Source organism: Corvus cornix, chromosome 2 (assembly GCF_000738735.6).
Source record: "Corvus cornix cornix isolate S_Up_H32 chromosome 2, ASM73873v5, whole genome shotgun sequence".
Lineage (NCBI taxonomy): Eukaryota > Metazoa > Chordata > Aves > Passeriformes > Corvidae > Corvus > Corvus cornix.
In genome coordinates, this window is record NC_046333.1 from 138,343,206 (window position 1) to 138,369,137 (window position 25,932).

Below are 25,932 nucleotides of genomic sequence, written 5' to 3' on the forward strand. Positions count from 1 at the left end.
AGCTTTAGCACTTTAATATTTGCTGAATTCCCTAGTGTTCTAAATGTTGCTTTGATCATTGATTTCATGTTTGATAGAATAAAAATGTACAGATGTTTTAAAAAACAAAATATTGCTGAAGATTTAAGCAGGAGGGAGACGAATACAACTGCATCACCTACTGGTTTAGAACAGCAGCTATTTATAAAGTACATTTTTAATGCTATGGTTAATTATGTCTAATCAAATATGCAGAATAGATGAGTATTCTAATCTCAATTCTCAAAACTTCCATCAGATGTCTCTTACACTAAGCTTTATTGTGAAATATAATGCTAGAAACTATAAAGCCACATGAAAAGAAAATTCCTTATATGTACATTTTGTCTTTTTAGAAATCAAAACAATTTAAATAATGAAGACAATATTACTACTAATTTCATTTTTCCATCTGAATGACCTACTAGAACTCAAATTTAGGCAGATTTAATCCCTTTCCCATTTGGTTCAATTACACTTCCTGAATGGATACCTGAACTTTCATTTTTAATTTATACAAAATATTTTTTCATAACTACATGTGCACAAGTAAAATAATATCCAATACCTCTATGAGTAACAACTGCAAGTTCTTTAGCTCTTTCTATCTGTTCAGCATTTCTTGGTCGTCTTCTTGTGCTTTGTAAATTTGCTTGAGGAAGAGAGAGTGCTTCCTTGTAAGCAGCCAACTCCAGAATTGGTTTTCTTGTATTCATAGCTTGTACTCGTTGTTCTTCAGCAGATTGTCTACAGGTGGTCACTGCACTGGATACAGCAACATCAGCAGATGTGCTAGCAACAGTAATGGCACCAGTAGTGGCCGCAATATGCTCCTCTAACTCACCAGTGGAGGCAGTTTTGATGAAAGTAGAAGAACCTGTAGGACACACAGTAGTACTGGATGCTAACTTTTTCTTTTGAACTGTGTTTTCTTGATCAATCTAAAAAATTAAATTTCCCTCTGTTTAACATAGTAAAGACAACTGACATGAAAAGAGGAAAGTCAAAAGGCTTTATTTAAAAAATTGAAGCAATCAGAACATTGTTTAATGCTAGTGAACATTTTGTAATAATAGTGATATTACATGTTAAGATTTAAATGTCCTCAAAACTTAAACTTTTTTACCAGTCTTAATGACAGCACATAATTTCCAGCCCTGCACATTCAGAAATGAGCATGGCTAGAGCAAAATATACAGCTATATCATTAATAGGGCCCCTACTAGGAAACCATCCTATTGAGGAGTGAAATGGCAGCATTATATACTAACCTAAGTAGCAGAAAAATCTGCCATACTCCAGTTGCTAATAAGGCTCTCAGATATGCTCATTATTTTCATCAAAGATCCCTTGAGAGGGGTCTAAAAGCTCATTTAGACTTGACATGAGACCAGGTGTAGATGAATAATAAAAGGTACACATTTAAACAAAACTTGTCAGCAGTATTATTTATACTTAACATTGTAAAAAGGCTTCATATGTAATTCTCTTTTTGCACTCTAAATTCTGTAATAGACCAGATTATTTTACTAAAAACCCTCACATATAAAATGTTTCAATAAGCTAAAAAAATTGTCCATGCACTGCTTGTGAAAATATTGTTAGCATTTTTAAGGTTCCTACTATTCAAAATATAGGGCCAATTTTTCCATATTTTGTTAACATTTTCTTTCTTCCCCATCCCCCACATTTGGCTGCAAATGTTTGGAAGCCAAGTCTCTCACCTGTAAGCATTTAGAATATCTTAATAGAGTAGAAACTCCATCTTGACTGGAACGAATAATTGACTGGGCAATGCATAACAAAATTCACCATAAAAACATAGTCGAACAAAGCTGATGTAGCACAAACTGTACTATATTTTACTAGTATCTTTAAAACATGGCTTTTTTATTTCATAATAATGATTAGGGCCCCTTGAACAGTCATTCAAACAATAATATTCCATACTTCTCTTTTTGGTTCTGCGCTCTCTTCTCATACTTTGAGACTTGTCCTTTAAATGTAGTGGGTGATGTCAGGATGGAAAGCAACGAGAGTTTTCACACTTTTAGAAAAACCTGTCCACTAGAAAATGGAAATGAGACTCCCAGAGGAGTCTTAACTAAGCATTATATAGTATATTTAATGCACAAGGTATATCACATCTCTTGACAGAGTTCTCAAATGTTCTGTATAAATTAATGGAAGAGATTCTCATATCAAAAATACTCAGTCTTGCTAATAGTCTCTTTTGATTACTGCAGAAATTTTAGGCTAAAAATGGTTTATTTTATCATACTATTAAAAATACTAACATAACAGGATATGTTAGCTTTATAAAGAAAACAAATAAAGCTGATGTGGGTAAATACTATTTTTGCTATCTGACATTCAATGTCCTAACATCAGTTGTGTAATACAGCACTTCTAAATCATAGTGGTGGTTTCCCCTGCAAAACTAAAAAACCTGAGTAGTACCATGTAAGCTCCAGGTTTATGTGTCAGAGACCAAACCCAAAACTACTTACTGTCCTATGATGACAGTGATATAAGTAACTAAAATAGATCTAGACATTTTTTATTCTTTATTTCATAATAAAAGAAGAAAATTGTCACAACAGTGCATAATATCAAAATCTAGACTACTTATGATTCAGTATACAATAAATTTTGACAGACTGGTATCAAGTTTAAAACACAGAAAATACAAATGCATGGCCAAGAGATATTTTGGAACAGAAAAATGTTGTTTAAAACAAAGAAAACTTAATGTATGTTACATAATCACTACTATTAAAACAAAATCTATGTGAACATATCTCTATCATGCAAGCAAATGTACAAGAACAGGCATTCATCTGCTTCCAATATCAAGGTCAAAGCAAAACTATATTCAGAATCTCAATCAAATGTCATGGTCTATCCTATTTATTTAAATAGGCACAGCACTTTAAATGAGAAAAACTTAAAGGAGAGTTCATCTCAAAAGAAAAAAGCAAGAAAAATTAAACTTACTTAAAGCTACAAAGCTTACACATTGAAAAGTACTGCTTTGACACAGAGGCAATTTTCAAACAGAACACCTAACTTGTTAGGCTTTCACATTCATTTACACTGAAGAACTCATGCAGAAGATCAGTAAAGTTAAACAACATGGCTTGATTTACATGGAAGATTTTGAGAAAAAAATAATGTTATGTATAAGCAATCTTGTAAGTATCAGCTACTGCACAGAAAAGATCCATCAATGTTTCCGTATATATAATTTTTAATCTGCAAAAGTATGAATTTTGGGGTCTTTATTTTGGGAAAACAGTCTTAGACTAATTGAAGCACCTTTGTTGCATGGGCATTTTAAATCCATACTCTCCACTTCAGTGTTGTCCAGTAACATCTGACATTTCAGTTTGTCAAAGAGGTTATTTTAAATATTGTATTTTTCTATGTAATAAAGAAATACTCCTATATTGTTTTACTTTAATACTCTGGTTTAAAAGAAAAAGAAAAAAAAGGAACGAAAAGCTTTTAATGATAAATGGCACAAAACGGAAGAAAGGAAGATTGATCTCTGCTTTTTGGGAAAAGCTTAAACCAAAATTTTGCAGTCTACTGAAGTCAACTCAGAGGCAGAGAATCACTTTGAATTCACAATCAGCCAGAAAAGATGTGTAGTTTGAGGAACTGCTAGGCTGAATCATATGAGGAAGCAGTGAGGACAGTGGTTAAAAAGAGTAATTGTTGTTTAGGGCATGGCGTCACAAAGAAAGAGAACCCAACCAACCCACTCAAAACAGTCTGAGACCTACTAGACTGGACCAGCATTTCTCTAAGCGAGTCTCTGTGGAAGGAGAACAGACAAAAACCAGTAAAACTGAGGACCTTTCATGTGTCAAATTAGCCTCCTTACACAAGGAAAGATTGGAAGTAGTATTTACTCATAAAAACTTAGAGCTATGTAGAAGTGAAAAGAGATCAAGCTGATGATCTACAGAGAAATTCCGTTCAGAAAACTAGTCTTAACAAGACACTACTCAAAAGTGTTGCTACTGTTAAAACTTAGTATAATGCAAACATATGGGAGACCCATAAGCCTTTCTATTTATAAAGAAGTGGAAGTTGTTCTTGATTCCAGGATCATTTTTAGTAAAGAAAAGAGGCAAGAGCCTTTGACATTTGCCTGAAACAAAGTTCCAAAAATAGATTATGAATCTGTGCTAGATGCACACACTTTGCATATGCAATATGCTACAAGTATACACAGGGTTCCTGTTGTAAACATGATACCAAAGGAAATTTACCCCAGATAAACTCATAGTGAAAGTTCAATTAGCAATTAATCTAATGGACTAACTTTTTATGAGTGATTCCTGAGGGCACAATCTAGGGAGATAATAAATACCTTTGCCCACTCTGAGAAGCATTCACCAGAAACAAAAATAAGGCAGAAAACGGTATCTAACAGAGTGAAAATCCTTGTTGAAAATGACCTTTTATTTTTTGTTTTAGAGGACTATGACTTGGGAAAGCTTTCCTGTAAGTTGTCCCCTCTTCTCTAGGTTGAAAAAGCTCAGTTTGCTCAGCCTTCCTTCCCTCACAGGGTAAGTGCTCCAGCTCTCAACCATCTTGGTGACCCTCCACTGAACTTGCTTCACTGAAAAACTCATCTTCCCTGTCATGAAGCCCAAATCTTAATGTACTATTCTAGCTATGGTCACAGAAGTGTTGAGACAAGGACAAAAATCCTTCCCTTTAAATCTACTGATGACATTCTTATTAATATAACTCAGGATGCTTTTGGCCTTCTTTCTTTCCAGGGCACACTGCTGTCTTGCTCAGCCTGCTGTCTGCCACAACACACAGGCTCTATTCAGCAGAGGTCATAGCTATCAGACAGTCCTGTTGCCAAGGTTTCTTCCTACCCAAATACAGGACTTTACACTGACCCTTGCTGATTTTCACTGGATTTCTGTTGGCTCATTCTTCCAACTTGTCTGTGTCCCTATGGCAAGCCTGTCCTCGACTATATTGACTGTTGGTCCTTGACTATAATGACTGATATTTTGGTGTCATCTGCAAATCCAGTGAGACTGCTCTCTGTCATTGATTGAAGCTCATTGATAAACACATTGAAGAGAACTTGTATCAGAATAGACATCTGTAGTATACCACTTGTTACTGCACTCTAGGTAGAAAGTCTGGCCCATTTATGACTATATTCTAAATTTAATTTTTCTTTATTTCAGTGTTTGAAGAACAGATAAAAACAAGCAAATTGTTCATAAGACCAAATGGGATCTAAGGCTACTGTCCAACAGCTATTCTAATTCATTAGAGTTTGTTTTGCTGATTAGCTCCTAAGAACCATGTTGAGTCAAAATGTGAAAGCAAATAGAAATATTCACTGTCCTGTTTATTCAGGATGAATAAAGGTACAGGACTTTATTAGTTCTTGTGACACATATGATCCAGCCACAGACTTCCCAAACAAGGCTAAAGGTCATTAATGCAGATGACCCTAAACGGGACTCAGACTACAGGAAGGTGCTAATAAGGTGACTGTCATGAGGTCAGCCTGGGACTTTTCCTGTCTATCTTATTAGCAAGAAGCCAGTCTATCATTTTGCAATGGGTAATTGGGAAAGAAGTGTAGACAGTCAAGCAAAAAAATAAATGCATACTTCATTAAAGAGAAAAAGAGGTAGTTACAATTATAAATAGAATTTTTAAAAAGAATAATAACTGTATCTTCATTCTTCTTTCAAATGTTCAAGGACTTTTAGTCAAGGCTTATTTAGCTGCCTTACTTAAAACTTCCTATACTTAACTAATTTTGGAGTGACCCGTGCATTCTATTAAAAAGATGCTTTTTTTTTTTCCCTATCTTAATTAACTGTTCTCTTTGATGTTCTCTGTCGTTAAGTATCTGATGCTTGCAAAAAATTTCCAATAAAGTTAGAAACCTAATTAGAAGAATATATTCTGTATCTGTTAAAGGAATTTTCAAGTTTGCGTAGACATAACAGCTTATTTGACTCTTTTAACATATGTCATTCCAGACTTATTATTTTAAAAAATCACTTTGTTTATTATTCATACATTTCTAGTATTTTTACCTGTTCTTAGGATCAAATTGTAATAGAAAAGAAACAGATACATAAACATAACATAAAACACATATTTTAGAACATAAAATCAGTATTAAGGGCTGCCATAAAATACTCATCTGACAAAATCTATTTTCAACTTCCAGCTATTCAGAAAAGAAATAAAACTGTAGTTTTAAAGAAACGCATGACTGAAAAAGATACAGTTCAAAGCAAATTTCTAGACTTTAGTTCAAACAGGCAATGATTCCTGAACTTCTATAAATAGCAAAGACTCCAAAAGCTGTCTAGCCAGAATTTTAAAAAAGTCCTTCTGGTTCCTTTTGTTTTCGTGTTGTCCACAATTGTGAGAGTTGATTCAGAATTTCATTTTTATTTCCTTTTGGTACTAGAACTTGCCTTTTTGCATTACTGCATTGTCTTATGAATTTTTTAAACTTGCCTTTTTCTGCTCTCTTTTTTTCAACCTCTTTATTGTTACCTCTTTCTTCTCTTTTTCTCTATTTTTTGTGTAAACTTTTACACGTAAATAAATTGCTGCAGTAAGACATACCAAAACAGTCTGAAAGTGACAATTAAGCAACAACCAGAAATTTTCAGTGATGCAGGGGATATGTCATACTTCAGTATAGACAAATGCATATCTCTGTGATCTTCCATATGCCTCTCTCAGTGAACTTAAGATCACCTTTTTTAAGTAGATACCAAAAATATGGTAAATTTATGAATCTTAATTTTAGCAAACTGATTACATTTGGAAATCTGAAATTCAGACAAATTGCCAAACAGCTCTAACATGATTTGTTTTCTTACTACTAAAATCAGGACATAGACAGAGTGCTACCATTTTTTTTTTTATTGCAGCAATATATGGTTTTTCAATAGAAGCAAATATGAAAATGCCCAACATATGTGCACATATGGATAATGTTCTTTCAGTTGGTTTACTTAAAGTGAGAAAGTACTTTCTGAAAGGCCTGTTACTTTTAAGAAAAAAACAAAAAACAAAACCAAAACTTAACACGAATGTTAGTAAATGAGAAAGGAGTGATTTGAAATACAAAATAATTATTTTCATATAGTCATACTTTTCTTTTTTTTCAAAAGACATATGCATCAATGTAACATAAATCTGTGTAATCAAACATAAACATACAAAAAAATCCAGAAAATACTACTTAAAAATTCTTCAAGACTCTCAATAATATTACAAAAATTAATGAAATGAATGATATAATGCTGGGAAAGGAAAGTATTCACATCTCTTGGCCTTAAAAAGAATACCTTTATTGTATTTGTCAAGTAAAAAGCCTTGCCAATATTGTCTTACATATTTATTTTCTTTCTAATTTTGAAAGTTTTGTGAATCATAGTGCAGGAGTGTTATTTCCCCTTTTTAAGGATAGGATAACATCAAATAAGCAAATCCAAAAGAATGATTACTATAAAGACTATGTACATTAAAATTTATATAGCAACCATTTAACAAAAAGATACACTTAAAATTTAAAGGTTCTGACTTCTAATTCTGTTTCTTGTATCACCATGGATACGCCATCATATTGTAGTGCTCTCATTTCTTTTCAATAAAATTAAATTCTCACTTTCCTCTTACTCCCAGAGGAATATTAGTATTAGTTGCCTAATATCTGTTCAATGTTATAAGCAAGCAAAGTGGCTTTTTAAAATCAAATATACAGTTTCAGACAGAACAATACTTGCTAAACCTTGAACTATATATTGATATGACTCTGACACTCCTTTTTTTAATATTTTCAATGAAGTTCAGATACATGAGAAAATAATGAATCTTGAACCCAGTAATAATCTCTTTCACTTATTATTAACAGCAAAAAATGTTTGTACCATTGCTCTTGAGTGTCTAACTAATATTTGCCCTAAGCAGGCTAAATGCCCAAACTTTTGATTCTAAATCCAGTATTAGGCATCAAGAAGCTATTTGACTTAAACTTATTACAGAAGATTGCTAAACTAATTTAAGATAAATTATCCAATATAGTAATCTTCACTACGGGGAAGATTATTTTAATAGCTAATATATTTAATATATTTTTAAAATTATTACATGTTTTTAAACAGATTAGTACTTGTTAGAAATAATGTAAACTCCTTAGAAAGTTTGTTCATTTACTTGCCAAATGGTAGACAAGGTTGCAGAAAAGGTATCTTGAATACAAATCTTAATACTTAAGCATGTATTTTTCATTGTTTACCTTACCTATGTCTCACAAAATTAACAGAGACTGCAGACTAGTAAGTACAATTTTGCCATTAGTAATACAAGGCCACAGAATTTACATTGACACATAAATTCTGTATGTGGGCTTGCCTTGGCCTGAGGTTGTTTTCACTATTTTTGATAATTCATAGGTGTCAAGTGAATATTTCTTGACCTAATGGCATTTCAGGAATGTTGTGCTCTGATAATACTGCATACAGTAATGATGTGATAAAGCTACATAAGCCCTGCATAGCAAGCAACATACTTAGTGAGGCTGAGAGAGACTAATGTGCAACTTTCATATTTTAGTAAAGAACAATGAGAAAGAAGCAGACTATGTTAAGAAAATATACCAAAAAAATGAATAATTGAACTCCAAGAATGAAGAGGAAGTTCATTTCTTCATGTCCAGGAGTGTCAAACTCCTCCTAACAGATCTTTGGATGCTTTCAATTCGTTGTAATCCCCACCCAGGGACACAAAGAAAAGGGTGAAAATAAGACAAAAGAAATACAGAGGAGAGTAGACAGGCAATTCTTAACTTTTATAAATGCATTATTGTTATTATTGATGCTTTTCTATATTAGATAATTTAGACTATCAGACCATTAAAACATTAATTAGAATAACAATAAATTGTGTTCCCTTTGGTGATAACAAGATTATGTGGCAAACGTTATATTATGTAAGTCCATTACAACCCAACTAACTTTTGGTCTGTAAGTTTTGTATGCCAAACATACACTATTTTCTCTATGTATCTTACACCACTGAAGTGCTCTCCAATGACTGTCAGGACTCTGAGGGCTCTAATGGGCCAAAACAGGACTGCCCAGCCTTCCTGGGGCCTCCCACCACCCATGCCTATGGGTCCATGGCCTCAAGGCTGAAGCCGTGACTCCCTGTCCCAGTGATGCCACAGCAGTGTTTGTCCCCCTCTTCCCACATTCCTGTTCTACCTAGCCATGGGGGTAATGTCCCTGCCTGGCCTTGGCCTGTCCTGTTTTCCATGGAGATGCCCAAAGCCCAAGGTTTGGTCTGCCTCCAGATGCAGCCTCCTCTGCTCCCTGCAGCAGGGGGACCAACACTGGCTGAAAAGCCCTGCACTGCCAGTCTCAATCCTGATCCCCGAGCTCTCAAGCCTTCAGGAAGCTGTTGGCCTGTGCTTGTCTCATATTCATACAGTGCCTATGAGCAAAGCATAGCATTACATTTAACAAGAAGTGTTATTTTCCCCTTATTTCTCACTCAGAATAAATAAAGTTAATCTCTAAGCAGAATAAATGTTAATTATAAAGCAAAGTTGAATGATTTATAAATGAAACTACTGTCTTTTATTTTTTGGTTTTATCTAAAAGGTCAGGACAGACTGAAAAATAATACTTTTAAAGAAAGGTCAGGTCCTAAGTGGGATGAAAACAATTCTCTGGCAAGGAAGAATGTTTCTTTGGTATAAAAACCGATTCAAAATCCACCTAGAGTTTACAGAGATAAAGCTATTACCTGCTGAACACTGTGTGCTGTCAGCATCAAGTGGGCAGTTAGTGAACTTTTAAGCTATGAATTGGCATCCAGTGCAAAACAAGAGCTTCGCCTGAGGAAAATCTTCCCTGTGAGATGACCCCAGTGATCCATTGGCCAACAATTTCAAGATGTCCTAAGGTAAATGCTTACACACTAAAATTTCAAAATCATTGTAAGAATTACATATGCATTGCCTTAGTGAGCATTTCAGGCAATTTTGCACTGCGATACAATGATAACAATGATAATGTTCTTGTTCAATAGCCAAAATGGTTCCTAATATCCAAAATAGCTCAGTTACTGCACCTTTCTTCACCTTTATGTTGCCCAGAGAAATGCTCACAAAGACAACTTCCACAAGAAAATGATACACTGGCATATCTAAAAACAGGGTAATTTGACACTGTCTTATGTAACATCCTAGTCGGTAAACTCACGAAATGTGTGTTAGATAAATGGGCAGTGAGGTGGATCAAGAATAGGCTGAATGGCAGAGCTCAGAGGGTTGTGATCAGAAGAGTAGAATCCAGTTGGAGGCCTGTACTCAGTGATGATCCCCAGGGATCAGTACTGGGTCCAATCTTATGCAACTTGTTTATCAATGACCTGGATGAAGGAATTGAATGCACCCTCAGCAAGTTTGCTGATGATATGAAACTGGGGGGAGTGACTGATACACCTGAAGGCTGTGCTGCCATTCAACAGGAAGAGTGTGATTAGCAGATCAAGGGAGGTGATCCTCCCCTTCTACTCGGCCCTAGTGCAGCTATATCTGGAGTGCTGTGCGCAGTTCTGGGCTCCTCAGTACAGGAAAGACAAGGAGCTACTGAAGAGGGTGCAGTGGATGGCAAAAAAGAGGATGAGGGGTCTGGAGCATTTCTCTTATTAGGAGCAACTGCAGGACCTGGAACTGTTTAGTTTAGAGAAGACTGAGAGGGAATCTCATCAATACATATAAACATCTCAAAGGCAGGTGTCAAGAAGTTGGTGCCAGACTCTTTTCAGTGGTACCCAGTGAAAGGACAAGGACCAATGGCCATAAACTTAAACACAAGAAGTTTCACCTCAACAGGAGGAAGAACTTTACACTGAGGGTGGAAGAGCACTGGAACAGGCTGCCCAGGGAGCCTGCATCTGGAGACGCACAAAACCCACCTGGACATTCGCCTGGGTAACCTGCTCTAAGTGACCCTGCCTTGGCAGAAGGGTTGGACTGGATGATCTCCAGAGGTCCCTTCCAACCCTTACAATTCTGTGATTCTGTGATTTTTCAGAAACAGCAGCAGGTTTTGGATACTTCTTACACTTCTTGGATGATAGAACTAAAAAATGTCAAATTTTGAGACAGCTGGTTTCTCACCATATCTGAACATTTCAGACTTCATCAGAATGGTTGAGGTTGAAAGGCATCTTAGAATTTAGCCACTTTCACAACTGTCAGCAGTTTTATGGTCATTGCTTGATATTTACTTTACCTAAATTAAATGGTATGACTATCTCTACAGAGGTGAGAGTTTCTTAGAGATTCTACAGAGTTCCAAAGTAACTTCTTTCACGTAAGAAAAAGTTGCTGGATAGCAGTGAATGAGAGTTTTCAGCAGTAAATTTGTTCCCTGAGGAAATAATAAATTAAAACCCCCTCAAAACCAAACAAATAAACAAATAAAACCCCACATCACATTAATTCTAGGAAAAGTGAGTACAGAGTAAAAAAAGAGACATTTTGCCTCTGTACAAAGACCATGGGATATTGAAATATTAATTATGCACACAAAAATGACTGTGATAGCCTCCATAAGTGGTATAAGGATGAATATATGATATTCAAGAACCATCTGGACACAATCCTCTGCAATGTGCTCTAGGATGATCTTGCTTGTGCAGGGAGTTGGGCCAGATGACTCCACTGTAGTCGCTTCCAACATTACTATGGCCAAGCTGGATGGGGCTCTGAGCAACCTGGTCTAATGAAAGGTGTCTCTGCCCATGACAGGAGTTTGAAACAAGATGAGCTTTAAGGTCCCTTCAAACCCAAACCATTCTATGACTCCATGATTCTATGATATCCATTCTGTGATTCTGTCAATTTCTTTCAGGTTGGTTAATATTCATAATTTCCCACTACAGTCACTGGGAATTTGAATGATTCTTGGCTTAAGTACTACTGACTGGTTTGCTCTAAGTATCAAAAGAGTGTGCTCCAATGGCTTCAACAAACAGATGGTTAATTTATTATAATTGAAATTTCTTTCAAAACTGTAATGTTTCTATCATTAATTTGTTTAAATTATATAGGTTTGAGAACTTTCTAGGGAAAAATTTTATTTAAGCATGCAAGCCTTATACATCTTTCATGAAAAGCCAAACTACCCACCAAACAAATGAAGAATCATTTCTTCTTTTATCTTCAATTACAAATCTGTGTTCGTTATCTGCCTGTTACACATATACACTAGACATATATATTAGGAATTAAAAGGTATGGCTTTTAATCCCAAGTTTACTATTAACTGAGAAGGAAAAGGAGTCACAGGTGAAGAAAAATACAAAAAGCAGCAGTTTGTTTTACTTTCACAAAGTCAATATCCCTCTTCCCTTTAGAATTTGAGTCAGCCTGATTTAATTTGAATATATGTCCTTCAAGTCAAAGATTCTCTTCACAAATATTTTCATATATCATAGTGTACCAAGGCAGTACTATAAACTAAACCAGCATTATCTAAGCAATTCAGCTAGCTTTGTGAGAAGTGGAAGGGTTAGTGTTACCTAGCTTCCAACTGCCCTGGATTAGGGCTCAAAAGACCTGGTGCCCTATTCCACTGGTAACATTCTGGTAACTTTGGGTAAATCACTATAAAGTATGTGCCTCAACTCTGACATCCAAAAGAGATCTAATAAATATTTCCAATGGTGATTCATAACTTTACTGTCTGTGTATCTCGCCTCCTCCCACAGATATATTCATTTTTTGAACTGCAGGTTACGACACAGATCAATCACTTTCAATCAGAAACACATGGATATGTGTTTGCTACCTTTGCTTTCTCTGAACTTTCTTCAACTTTGCTCTATTCTTTGGAAATACTGAGAGGCCAGAGCAACAGCTGGAGTCAAGGTGAAGGTTGATTTATACAGCAGCATGTTTTTCGCGCTGTCCTCTATTCTTTCCCTAATATTTAGGTTGAAAAGCACTAAGGTGTGCTTTTTAAGCATTCTAAGTATGGACCTGAGGACTGTGGAGTGCTCTTAGTATACTGACTAAATTAGAGCATAAGAGCTCGCTGATATTACTGACAATATAAATGAACAACAGATCTCATAATTTTATTTCCAATCTTTTTTGCCTCAGTCTTCGCTGGCACACACCCCTCATGTGGACGGACTTCAAGACAGGGACTGGAAGACCAAAGTCCCTTACACTGTCAGAGAAGTTCAGGTTCATGACCTCCAGAACATAAAGAAGTCTATGGGACCTGATGAGCTGCGTCCCAGATTCCTGAGGGAATTTGCTGATGTAATTGCCAAGCCACTGTCCATGATACTTGAAAAGTCATGGCAGTCAGGCAAAGTCCCACGTGACTGGAAAAGGGGAAACATTTTACCTATCTTTAGAAAGGGTAGAAAGGAGGATTCTGGGAACTATGAACTTGTCAGCATCACCTCTGTGCCTGGGAAAACCATCGAACTGAATCCTCCTAGAAGCTGTGCTAAGCCACATGGATGACAGGGAGGTGATTTGGAGCAGTAGCACAGCTTCACCAAGGGCAAGTCCTCTCTAATCAACCTAGTGGTGGACCAACTGCATCAATCAACAAAGGGCCACATATGTCATCTATTTGGACTTATGCAAAGCCTTGGATGGGATCCTTCACAACACCCCTCTGTCTAAAGTGAAGAGAAATGGATTCTATGGGTGAACTGTTCAATGGATGACAAATTGCTTGTTCAGTTGTGTCCAGAGGGTAATGGTCAATAGTTTAGTGTTCTGACAGACATTGTGGAAAGGTGGTTTCCCTCGGGGGTCCATATTGGGATCAGTATTATTTAGCGTCTTCATCAATGATATAAACTGAGGCATTGAATGCACCCTCAGCCAGTTTGAAGACTGCAAGAAGCAAAGTGCTGTGGCTGACACATCAGAGGGATAGGATACCATTCACAGAGACCTGGACAAGCCTGAGGAATGGCCTATGAGAAGGTCGTTAAATTGAACAAGGCCAAGTGCAAGGTGCTGTACCGGGCTCAGGGCAACCCCTGGCATCAATACAGCCTGGAAGATGAATGGATTGAGAGCAGCTCTGCCAAGGACCTGGCGGTGTTGATGCATGAGAGACTGGACATGACCCAACAATGTGCTCTTGCAGCCCTGAAGGCCAGTTGTATCCAGGGCTGCATCAAAAGCAGTGTGGGCAGCAGGGCCAGGGAGGCAATTTTGCTCCTCTTCTCTGCCCTTGTGAGATCCCATCTGGAGTGCTGAGTCCAGATCTGGAGGCGTCAACACAGGAAGAACATAGACCTGTTACAGAAGGTCCAGAGCAGGGCCGTGAAGATAAATAGATGGATGGAGCACCTCTCCTATGCAGGAAAGCTGAGAGAATTCAGACTGTTCAGCCTGGGAAAGAAATTTGTCCTGGCTGACTGTTCAATCCAACTAGCACAGACTAGATTCCAACCGGGGTATGTATCATACAAGAAGTCAGAATTATTCAAGAGAATCTCTCCAGGTTCAATCTCCTTATTACTGCCCATCTTGTCAGCTAAATCCTTCTCTCACAATCCCTCGCTCTCCACTCTAACTACTTTACTTTCCTCTCTGTGTTTCTTCTACATATTCAGAAAATTTCATTCAATGTTCATATTGACTGGATCCAGACAAAAAAAAAAATGCATTTTGACATCTATAAAACAAAGCAAGTAAGTACATTAGAAAGAAACTCACAATACAACATATATCAATGCTAGAAACACTTCAGTATTCACACTGCTATTCTACGTTTGCTCTGACAATTTTCAGACAGACTTTGAAGGTTTGAACACCATGGTTCTCAGGGCACTTTTATGAAGTTTTCTTTTAAATATGAATGGTACTGAAATTTCCCATAATAAAGATCTAAAGAAATTACATAACTGAGAATCTCTTTGGTACTAATTAGTGATTTTGCACATTAACAAATTCCACAGAATAATATTCCCTAGTATGCAAGGTGTATTGCCTCAGCTGCATTTAAGTGAAAACCTTTTGTTGAACAGAGATATATTTTTAATCATTTCCTGGTGCTTGTGAATGGGGAAAAAAAAAAATTCTTTCAGCTTTCTCATACTGCTACTGATACAGTACACAAATAAAGCAATCAATGTTTTAAAGTATAAAGAGATCCATTCACTGGAACTAAAGTGGAGAAAGTGTAACTGGGAATTAAAAAGGTAGTTCAGAAAATTTAATATTTCTTACTTGAAGAATCATTAGAAGATTAACTTTTCATTAAATAGACTTGACTCCTTATTTACTGGGGGATACTTTGCAAAAGGTATTTTTACTTCTCAAATTAGATAATCTTGGACTTAATTTTAAAGAGTAATGCCAAACGTCCCGAACCTTATCTATACTGGGAATGAGTAAAAACGGTATCATCTCATTTAACACTAAGAAATAACTTCTGACACAACATCTTGCATGGGTCACTTGCATATTCATATTCCAAAGCAGAATTTTGGATTTATTTTTTCTATTATAAAAATAATAACTTTCCTATCTTTAGGCAGGAGGTTATCCAGCATGTTATTCAGTCTTCATGCATATGGTGTGGTTAGTTTTTACAAATAATAGACCAGGGAGAAACATTTAAAGACCACAGCAGCTGTATTTCACATATTTTATGCCTGAACATATACCTAGCCAGTTCATAAAATTAACGTTAAAATTAAAATTAAATAACTACTCTGCGTTTATAACCTCAAGGCCATGAGGATATGCTTTCTCTCACAAATGCAAGTGTTCTCAGTAACTAAATAATGAACAATTCCCAATTTCAGTTAAAGAGAATAAAGATAGACAGAAAGAAAATATATTTCTGCATAATAATTTATGCAGGTTGATTAGAAAGTACATGGGAAAATTTGAGTGTGAGGGTAGACAAAAACTGCCATATTTAGTTACTTCATTATCTAGTTCTCTTCCTCTGCCTGTTGTTTTCTTACCAAAATTATTTCTTTCCTTGTGTTTTCTAATGGTAGAAAATCACCCCTCTGAAATGTAAAATTACCTCCTAGAACTAAAAAAAAAGTTGAAAATGCTGAGTGAGGGAAGAGGGAGAGAAGGAAATGGGAATAAATCTTCCGGCAGCAATAAATCCAATGCATCTGATGTCAGTGACACTATTAGTTTTAACATTTAAAATCTACTTTCTAAAGTTAGACCACATCAGGTTTGTTTCCTTTAATGTACAGTAAACTTTATAATGGTCAAAACTATTAATAATCTAACTTGAATGGCTAATTGCATTCAATTATTGTGAAAGGATTTTCACAGCAGTAAAATACAAATAATTTAATAAAAAAGCCCAAGTATATTATGAGAACATTTCCATGTCAACAATTTTCCAAGAGGAAACAAAATGTTCCAACATTTAATCTTAATACCACTAAATATTCTGAATGTGAACAAGTGTTTTATTCCAGGTCTTTCTTTCAGTTGTTTTGTCATTCTGACATGAACAGATTGTCATATTAAGAACAGATTAACATATTAAGCTGTTTGGTAGCTATGAAGCATACAGATGTGTAGGTTAACAAATTAATGATTTGACCTTATAAAAATGAAGTATTTTGAAGTTCCTATACACTCTAGAGTTTATGTACTATTAATAGAAGATTTCAACTGCCATAGAAAATTTATTTTCCTAGTTAATTTTCCTTGAATTTTGGTGGATTTTCTTAGATGAAATATTTTCAGTAGATGTATAAAATATATATATACATAATCTATAAATTAAACATTAGCACAGACTATCATGTCTTAATATTTAACGTTAGTTCTACTGACTTTTTTAAAATGAAATATGATCTAACTTGAAATAAAAAAGTTGAATTAAAATTTTAAAATTAGATCTCTCTGGATCCATACACAGTATCAGAACTAACTGCCAATAGTTGTGTTATTAAAACCTATCATTGTGAGAATTCTAAAAATAAGTTGTTTAAATTTGGGGATGGTCAACAAAATGCAACATTTTTTCTCCTCTACAACTTGACTACAACAAAATCAATGTCATTCTGTGCACTGTAATTGTGTGGGTGTATAGTTGTGAATAAAAGACATCTGAAGGGTAAAAAGGTGAAAAATAATGTGTTTAGAAAATATATCTCAGTATGAGATAAAGTGTAGCTGACAGACCCAGGAGTATGAGAATCCACTAAAAACATTTACTAATGTGACAATGTATGCAATTTAAGCTCTTGTTATGCCTGGAGGTGAATAAAAAAAACAAACTTCTGAGAAACTCTGGTAATTTCAGTCTATGAAGAGAGGATTCCTCTCTCCTCTCTCCACTGCAGAATCAGGTAGCCATCTGGGCTGTTTTGACAAAATAAGTTCAAGGTCTTAAAAGTCACAGATTCACAACTCTGATAACTAAGTATCTGTCTTAAAAAAAAAAAAAAGTAAAAATCTGTCATCTGTCAAATATAATATCAGTGAAAGCAGCAACTTATTTTCACTGGCCTAAGCAGAAAATACATCCCTTTTCTAAGTAGCAGACCTCTACAAATGTGACTCAAGTGATGAGTACCTTTCTTTCTCCTACGGAATCTCAAGCCCTTGAATATTCTGGTATTAAAAAACCATTTCAGTAAGTGAGTAGTAAATGTAAACTGAGATTAATATCTACATCAGTGTGTCTGTAATTGTACTATGCATACAAACTATTACAATAAATGGAAATCTAGTCATTGTAGTCAGTGGAATGTAGTGTTTTAATTAATTTTAAAGCACACATCTAAGACAGGATATAACAGGTGCCTATATGCTGTTTCTTCCTTCCTGTCTTTCAGTTTCTATGCCAGAATTGCATGGTGTCCTGGTTTTTGCTAGGATAGAGTGAATTTTCTTCTTAGTTGCTGTTATAGTGCCATGTTTTGGATTTAGGATGAGAATAACACACTGATGTTTTAGTTCTTGCTGAGCAGGGCTCACCATGAGTCAAGGACTTTTCAGCTTCTCATGCTGCTCTGACAGCAATGAGGCTGAGGGTGCACAAGAAGCTGAAAACGAACACAGCTGGGAGAGCTGACCCCAACTGGCCAAAGGACTATTCCATACCATATGGCATCATGCCAAACAGGGGATGAGGGAACTTGTCTGGGAGGTGCTCAGGGACTGGAAGGAAATTGGCTGGCAGGTGGTGAGTTGCTTTGTGCATCACTAGTTTTGCATATTCTTTAGTGATTATTACTACTTTCCCATCCTCTTCTGTCCTGTTAAATTGACTTTATCCCAATCCATGAGTTTTACCTTTTTTCTGAGTCTCTCTACTGTCTCGCTGGGAGCAAATATCTGCATAGTGTTTAGGTGTCAGACATGCTAAACACACCATGTGATCTGTAAGTTCTAACTTGCCAACACCATGTAGATGTCTCTTCTACTCTAGAGCACCTCTACCCAACACCTACCATGTGGTCAGCTGAATCACTCTGCAACCCACACTGGCAGGATTAGCAAGGTATCGAGAAAGCTCAGTTACCCATACATAATTTGAGTTGCAGAAATTTTGTAACGTCATAACATATGTCTTGGTAACACCTTGGCTTGTCTGCCAAAGAGCTTCTGCACTTCTGCCACAGAAATATCTTGGGTACCCTGGGTGATTTCAGTGATCCATCAGTGCACAGATATACAGGTACAGTGCTTCACAGCTCTCCAGCTTTAATCTGTATATAGACACCTATAGATGTCTAAACAAAAATCTTACCTATGTCTCTGTTACAACTGCTGGTCTTTCAGCACTAGTACAGTATACTGTTTGTTGCAATAGCTTTTGAAATAAGGAATGAATGACAAAATCAGATTTAATTTTCAAATGTTGTGAAAAAGTGATAGACAGTTTTCCCCTTCTCGCAAGTCTAGCCATGATGTTGTAAGGCAGCTTAGTACTATTGTTCTTTACCTGATTGGCAATTGCTTTACATTCTGTCTGAAAGCAAAGCAAACTAAAAAATTTAAGAAAAGATAACTCCATAAATAATTTATGAATGAAGATACATTTCTATTCATAAAAAAAGTGACAGAAGGAAAAACAAAGTAACAATAGAAAATCAAGCAGAGCAAGAAGAAATTTTCAATATCTTTTTCTTCATATTTCATCCCACATTCAAGGTTCTCACATTTATCCAACCTCAGCTCCACATAGTTGGTTGTCAAGTATGAAGGAGATTAACTATTTGCATATGAGCAGGACAACTAAATTTTATTCTATCTTGAAAAGTTCATGGATATATTTCATAGCTTCATCTGTATTTTCGTATAAGCAAAGATTGTTAATGGATGGCAAATGTGTTTTGCACTCAGTTTACATATTTGATACTATTTTGCTCAAAGTGGAAACATGAGTTTGCACATGTCTTAAACAGAGGTAAACAAACAGGGGAAGGAAACAAAATCAGTTAAGAAATGGATTTCGCAAGTGAAATGAATAGAAATTGTAGGGCTACTGTTGAAACCTTCCAGAGCTTTAAGGGAGGACGAAGGTAGAGAGTGAGAGGAAAAGGATGCTGAATCTAAAAAGAAAAGTTATAGATGCTTAAAGTAATGCCTATCAGAAAATGAAGATTTTTTTCTTTTTCTGAAAGCCTTTTCTGAATCTGGGTTTGCTTGATATAAAGAAGATTGAAGTTTGTGTATGCCATTCAGTAAGACCAGATGCTGGGAAGCTAACTTAACCCCTCTGTCCACTTAGATAATATTATAGATTCATACATAAATGATAAGAGTACAAAAAGTAACCAACAGAAAGCAGCAACCAAAAGGAACTGCAAATGGAAGGAGTATAAAAGCACAACTAATTTTAGAAACAGGAAAAGAGGATTACTGGTGCCAAGGAAGGAGCTGCTTCAAAAAGATCCAAAGAAGCTTTTGTTCTACTTCAGCCAACAGTTTCTGATTCAAAGGGAGTTTCAACAAAGCAACAAGAAGAGAAAACATCAAGACAAGGAACTCTCAGTGAATAGAAAGAAGTGCTGAAACACAGATGACCAGGCAAGCAAGAATAAGTGGGTTATGACACCACAACCTAGGTAGGGAAACATTTTGATTCTCCTCTAATTGAAATTTCTTATTGAAATTTCTCTTCTATTGGTTATTGTTTACCAATGTCTTTTAAATATTGTATAAATTAATACCTTTCATTAATAAAATTGCCTATTAAAGAAAGTAATACACATAACTCACATGACTATGTACTGAGAGAAACTGAGATCTTTCCACAGTTTCATCTACCTCAGCAGATTTCATTTTTTCTGTATAAGCCAATTAAAAAAATTTTTAAATGCTTTAAAGTTCTTTGCCTGTTTGCAAGGTCTTAAACAGAAAATTAGGAAAATATATTTAATTACATTAAAAGTCTGTTTACAAAAAATTACATAATACCCTAGGTTTTCTATTTTTTTGTTGCTGTGGGGTTTTTTTTTCCATATGCAACTGTATTTTGATTTTCCAGTGCATCACTTTTATTCTTTTCAAATGTCTAGGCCAAAATAGCTTTAGGTATTACACTGAAGCTCGGCCATGCGAGGCTGCCTTATGAAAAAGAATCTTAAAACCCAGTTTTCATAAAATCAAGAGAACAGAAGGGAATAAGACTATAATTAGTATAAAGGCCAGGGATTTGGTAGCAGAGGGGTGTAGGGCTGAACATGTGACCTCTGCATTCAGGAGGCATTGAGCTGTCCCATGCTAGTCACAACTGGCCACATCTGGCTCCAAAATGGACCCACCACAGGACAAAACAGAGTCCATCAGTAGAATTTGTGACAACTCTATGAAGATGTATATAAGATAAGGCAATAAACACTGAGGGAAATGAACAAGGTCAGAGAATGAGTGCTCCATTCCAGAGCTAGTAATACCCTCAAAGGGATTGGAATCCATGGGTAACTCACACTGGAGCAGGTTCTTCCACTAAGAGGCTATGGCCCATGGTCAATGTACATCAAGGCAGAAGAAATGAGTAAGAGGGAAGAAATGGCAGAGGAAAAGAGTGAGAAATGAGGAGTAGCAGAAATTAACTCTTACACTTTGACCTGAACCTCCTGCACTGGCTACCTCACCAAAGAGACAAAGGGTAATCTGTAGTGGAATAGAGGAAGGGGAAGTATTTGGAATGAAGATAAGCTGTCCAAAGAGGAGAGTAAATAAGGACATTTTGTCCAGGAGAGTAGCTGATGAGTGATTTGCCACATCTTCATTTCAACCATGAAACTTTTCACTCTTGTTCTTCCTATTTTCTGCCCTGTTGTACTGTGAGGATGGAGTGAATGGGTGGTGGTGAGAGGGCTTCATTTCTACTCAGGGTTAAACCGTCACCCAAATACACTAGCACAAAATGCACATTTGTGCAAACAAAATCAGTAAGCCAAGGGAGTGATTAGCTGAAAAGTGCCACACAATGACAGACTAAAATTATGCAGTATTCTGAAGTTCAGAATTTGGAGTCCAGGTCCTTCAAAATATGTAACAATGGGCTAAAGAAAATAAAACTAGAGGAAGTACTAAGAAATTAATAATTCTGGTCATAGTGGTACTATGTAGCAAATATTATGTTTCAAAGAGGAAACTCAGAAAGAAGCTACAGACAATCTACATTAATTAAGCAGGGGAAGGAGCAAGATTTTAACACAGTTATTACTATGTAGCACTCTGATAATACAAGCTATTGAAAGAATTAACAGATGCCCTCTCAAAAGTAATGCAGAAATAAACTCTTGAAAAGAAAAACAAGCACTTGTACTACATGGCTTTGTGCAACACTTTTAAAATTTTTATTCAGTCATCTGGTTTTCAGAAAACTCATGTCAGAACATCAGTGAAATTAAAGTTTGAAAATTGTCATTACAAAAAGGCTTAATGTTATCTCTAACTGAAAAAGAATAAGGTTACATGTGGATGCTAAAAGGCAGGAGCAGAGGAATTTTCCTGTGAAACTTTTCTTTCTCATGAGAGAGCAGTTAGAGAAATCCAGCTTCTCACAGCTTCTCTGTGAAAGCTTTTGTTCTCATGCGAACTGGATGGACAACAGTTCAAGAGACTATAAACCATTTCTACACCTGCAAGTTGTTTTGAGAACTGTGAAAATTATTTTCCTTCTCTAAGAATAATATTTGGAAATGGGTGTCTTACTGCTCAATCTATCACCTTGAGAGGTGGTGGGCCAATAGGCCAATCATGTAATTTCTCTTTTGCAAACCATGCTATAAAAGGTATGGGTGATTAAACAAGGTTGCATCGGCCATATCATCTGACCTGGATTCATGTCATGATTTTGCCATTCTCTGGGGATAACAGTGACAGTTACAGTTCTCAAAAAACTGAAAAATTTGTGTCATATATTTTTGTTTATTTTCTAAATGTATGAAAGGTTTTTAATATATCCCATCCATAGAAGTGTTCATGGCAGGGTTTGAGCAACCTGGTCTAGTGGAAGGTTCCCTGGTCATGGCACAGAGGGTGGAACTAGATGATCTTTAAGGTCCCTTTCAACCTAAACCATTCTACAATTCTATAATATTTATTTAATTTCTTCATGCTCTCTCCTTTAGTCTACCATTAACCTACCAGAAACTACTCATCCCCTATTATCTGACCATGTATTTTTACTATTTTTCTACTATCAAGGTTATTTTTTATTGATCATATAGGCTTGAGTATGCACATTTAATTCCTTTACATGCTGAATTTTTTTACTCCCTACATTTATTTTAGAGTTGCAGAAGACATTTTCTTCATTTTAGGTATGGTGGGTTACTGTAGCATTTGACAGCTTAGTGTTGAGTACAGTTTAACATACCTTCAGCAATACACCATTAAAAATTAAATGAGCAAACAAATATAGTAAAAACCCCATTACTTAGTCACTACATTATTAGGCAGTAAAGAAAACTAGAAGACACACAGCATATTCAAATCTCCTACACCTACCAACTCACATATTTTATGTGTCCTGCATAAAACATATTTTTGAAAGTAAACATAAGCCTGTTCCCTTTCATTAGCTATTACCTCACATTTTTGGCAGAAATGCATGTATGTGTACCATGAGACACGGTTTGTTCTTCTTTTCTCACTAGTTCAAAGGAAACAGTTCAATACTCCAAATTACTTCACTTAAACCACCAAAATAGTTATCACATGGTTTCTCAAATGTGGGGTAGATTCAATAGAGAGAAGTCCTACTTTCTATCTTTTTAACAGTTCCATAAGCTAGCAGCTTCCTATTAAAGAGTGTGGTTTATCATATGTGGTATGAAAAATATCATGCAAAAAATGAGTCAGTGCTTTTTATAAATCATTATAGCAGCCCTGAAGCTACAGTAAGAAATTTTCTTTCATGTAAATTCACTCAGAATACACATTCAAGAACACCTATAAACTCAGGAAGTCCAAATCAAGATATACATTACTTGCTGAAAATAGTAATCAATTTTTTCTGTTCTTGTATGGAATATGCTATCTGAGGCATTTTACAACACAGAGTTGTAAAATTTGCTGTTATCAAAGATCAACTTAAAAACATTAGTCATAGGCTTTTCTTAATTGCAATTTTTACATTACTTGACTAATTTTATCAGATTCTACAAAATTTTATGTAAGTAATCTCTTCCTATGCTAAATTTTCTATAAGAAACTGCAAAAGAAATTCCTGAATTAAATCTTGATAGGAATGCCATGATTAGTTTTTTCATCAGATAAATGGAAAAAGCACAAAACACAAAAAAGGATTACTGTTCCCTGAAGATCCATTGATACACTGTGGATATTGAAAAATATTATTTACAGTATTACCATACACTAATGACATTCAGTTTTCATTGGCACTTCATCATCAGAAGGACCTTGTTCCAAACAGTGACATTCCCAAAATTATGCTTCAGATGCTTTTACTCTTACTCAAAATAAATGCTTGCTCATAAAAACAGTGTGTAAGAATCTTTCTGGTTAATTAAACCCTTAATAACGCAAAGCCTTCCAAAACATAGTAAAAAGTAAAAGAGATTAAATGCTACATTAGTAAACAGAAACTTACTCACTGCTTTACAAACATGACTAATACAACTATAGATTCAATTCCATAATTTAATGATAAAGACATTATTTCTGTTACTGTTAACCAGTATCTTTCAGAATATTAGGACCTGTGCTAAGTACTTGTGCAGGTTCAAGTAAAGCAGATATCTCCTGCAATTTTTTTTGGTAACTGAATTTAGATACACTAGATAATACACTGCCCATAATCTAATGTACTGTAATTTGATATAGCAAGTTGAAAAACAGGCTATACTTATAAGGGCTTTTTTTAAGTGGCCCTTCCCTTTTCCTACAACTTCAGGCACTATTTTTCCTAGCAAATACAGCCACAACTAATAATGTATTTCTTTAAATGTACCTTGGTAGTGAGCACTAAATCCACGGTATCGGTGGTTGCTGTCTGTTACAAAATGTAGTCTGAGCCAGTTTTTGTTGCTTATAACTGGAGGAGGTATATTCATTCCAGAGAGCCTGAATTAAAACAAATAAATAAAAAGATATTAATAAAAGATTTCAAAATTATCAGGAAAACTTTTATATTCAACATAACGTTCACTGACATGCCCTCTGTGGGGCTTTTTATTTATCAATTAGTAGCATTCTAACAAGCATGAACAGACAAAATTGTACACTATGCCTGACCAAGTGATGGGATACAAATCAGTGCTAAGCTAGAAACTACACAATCATGTTATTGGTCAGGCACAGCACTGTCAGGATGGAAGTACATGGTACTCAGGATAGAAAGAATTTGTGTCTATACAGGTCAGATAACGGGCTATACAGAACATTGCTCTGGGCACCAGGGAAAGTTTTGTACCCTGTGACTTTCACATTCAAGATATGGAAGAAGAGAGCTTAGATAATGCAAACTACTATCTAAAATGATAAAACAGACATCTACTTTTCAAGAGTAAGTAATTTTCTATATTCAGGGTATAAAGAAGAAAGAAATATTCCATCACTTGTGTGCATTTGAAATTTAGTTATTAGATGTACTAGAAGAGTAGGGAATTCTAGTGGATTGACCCCAGCTAGCAGCGAAGCACCACACAGCTGCTCTCTCCCTCCCTTCCCTGCCCCCAGCAATCGTAAGGGGAAAGAACAGGAAGAGCAAAAGCAAGAAAGACTCTTCAAAAGACAGCTTAATAAGTGAAGAGTTGAGAAAAAAGGAAGTGATACAAAAGCAATCATTCACCATATTCCACAAATGGATCAATCAAAATGGTCTCCAAGCAATGATTAGCAGCTCTCTTTCAGCCCCTCTAATTTTTTTATTGGTTACCATTAGTTACGTGGCATGAAATATCCTTTTGGTCAATCTGGGTTTGTTGTCTAGTTTTTTTTCCTTCCCAGTATCCTGCCTATGCCTGGTCTACTCACTGTGGGGACAGAGGAGGGGGAAAATAAAGTCTTGATGCTGTGCAACAACGGCTCAGAAGTACCCAATATATAGTTGGGCTATCAACTCCGGTTTAATCACAAATCCAAACTACAGCACCTTATGGGCTTCTATGAAAAAACTAACTACGAGCCATTAGACCCGGTATACAAAATTACCTGGATTTTTTATTGTTTTGGTTTTCTGTTTGGTTTTTAGCTTCAGGATATTGCTCCAATTATAGTAGTCTTTCATCTTGACTTGCTCATTAAGGAAGTCTGAATTTAAGTTCTTTTTTTGTTTGGGGGTTTTTGTGGGGGTTTTCTTTTTTTATTTTATTTTTAGATGAGATGCCATGTTATAAAGAAGGTGAATAAAGTTTAGATAG

At 35.6% G+C, this 25,932-nt stretch overlaps 1 protein-coding gene across 3 annotated transcripts in view; it reads right to left on the reverse strand.

Moving 5' to 3' along the window:
- CSMD3 (CUB and Sushi multiple domains 3) overlaps window positions 1-25,932 on the reverse strand; it is a 613,513-nt gene that overhangs the window by 366,575 nt on the left and 221,006 nt on the right. For 2 of the 3 annotated variants that reach the window (XM_010404843.4, XM_010404841.4), the window contains exon 6: window positions 24,522-24,634. In XM_010404843.4, the coding sequence (XP_010403145.2) occupies window positions 24,522-24,634 (113 nt within the window). Of the gene's footprint in view, window positions 1-586; window positions 896-24,521; window positions 24,635-25,932 lie in introns of all 3 variants that reach the window. The other variant, XM_010404839.4, reaches the window with a different exon arrangement.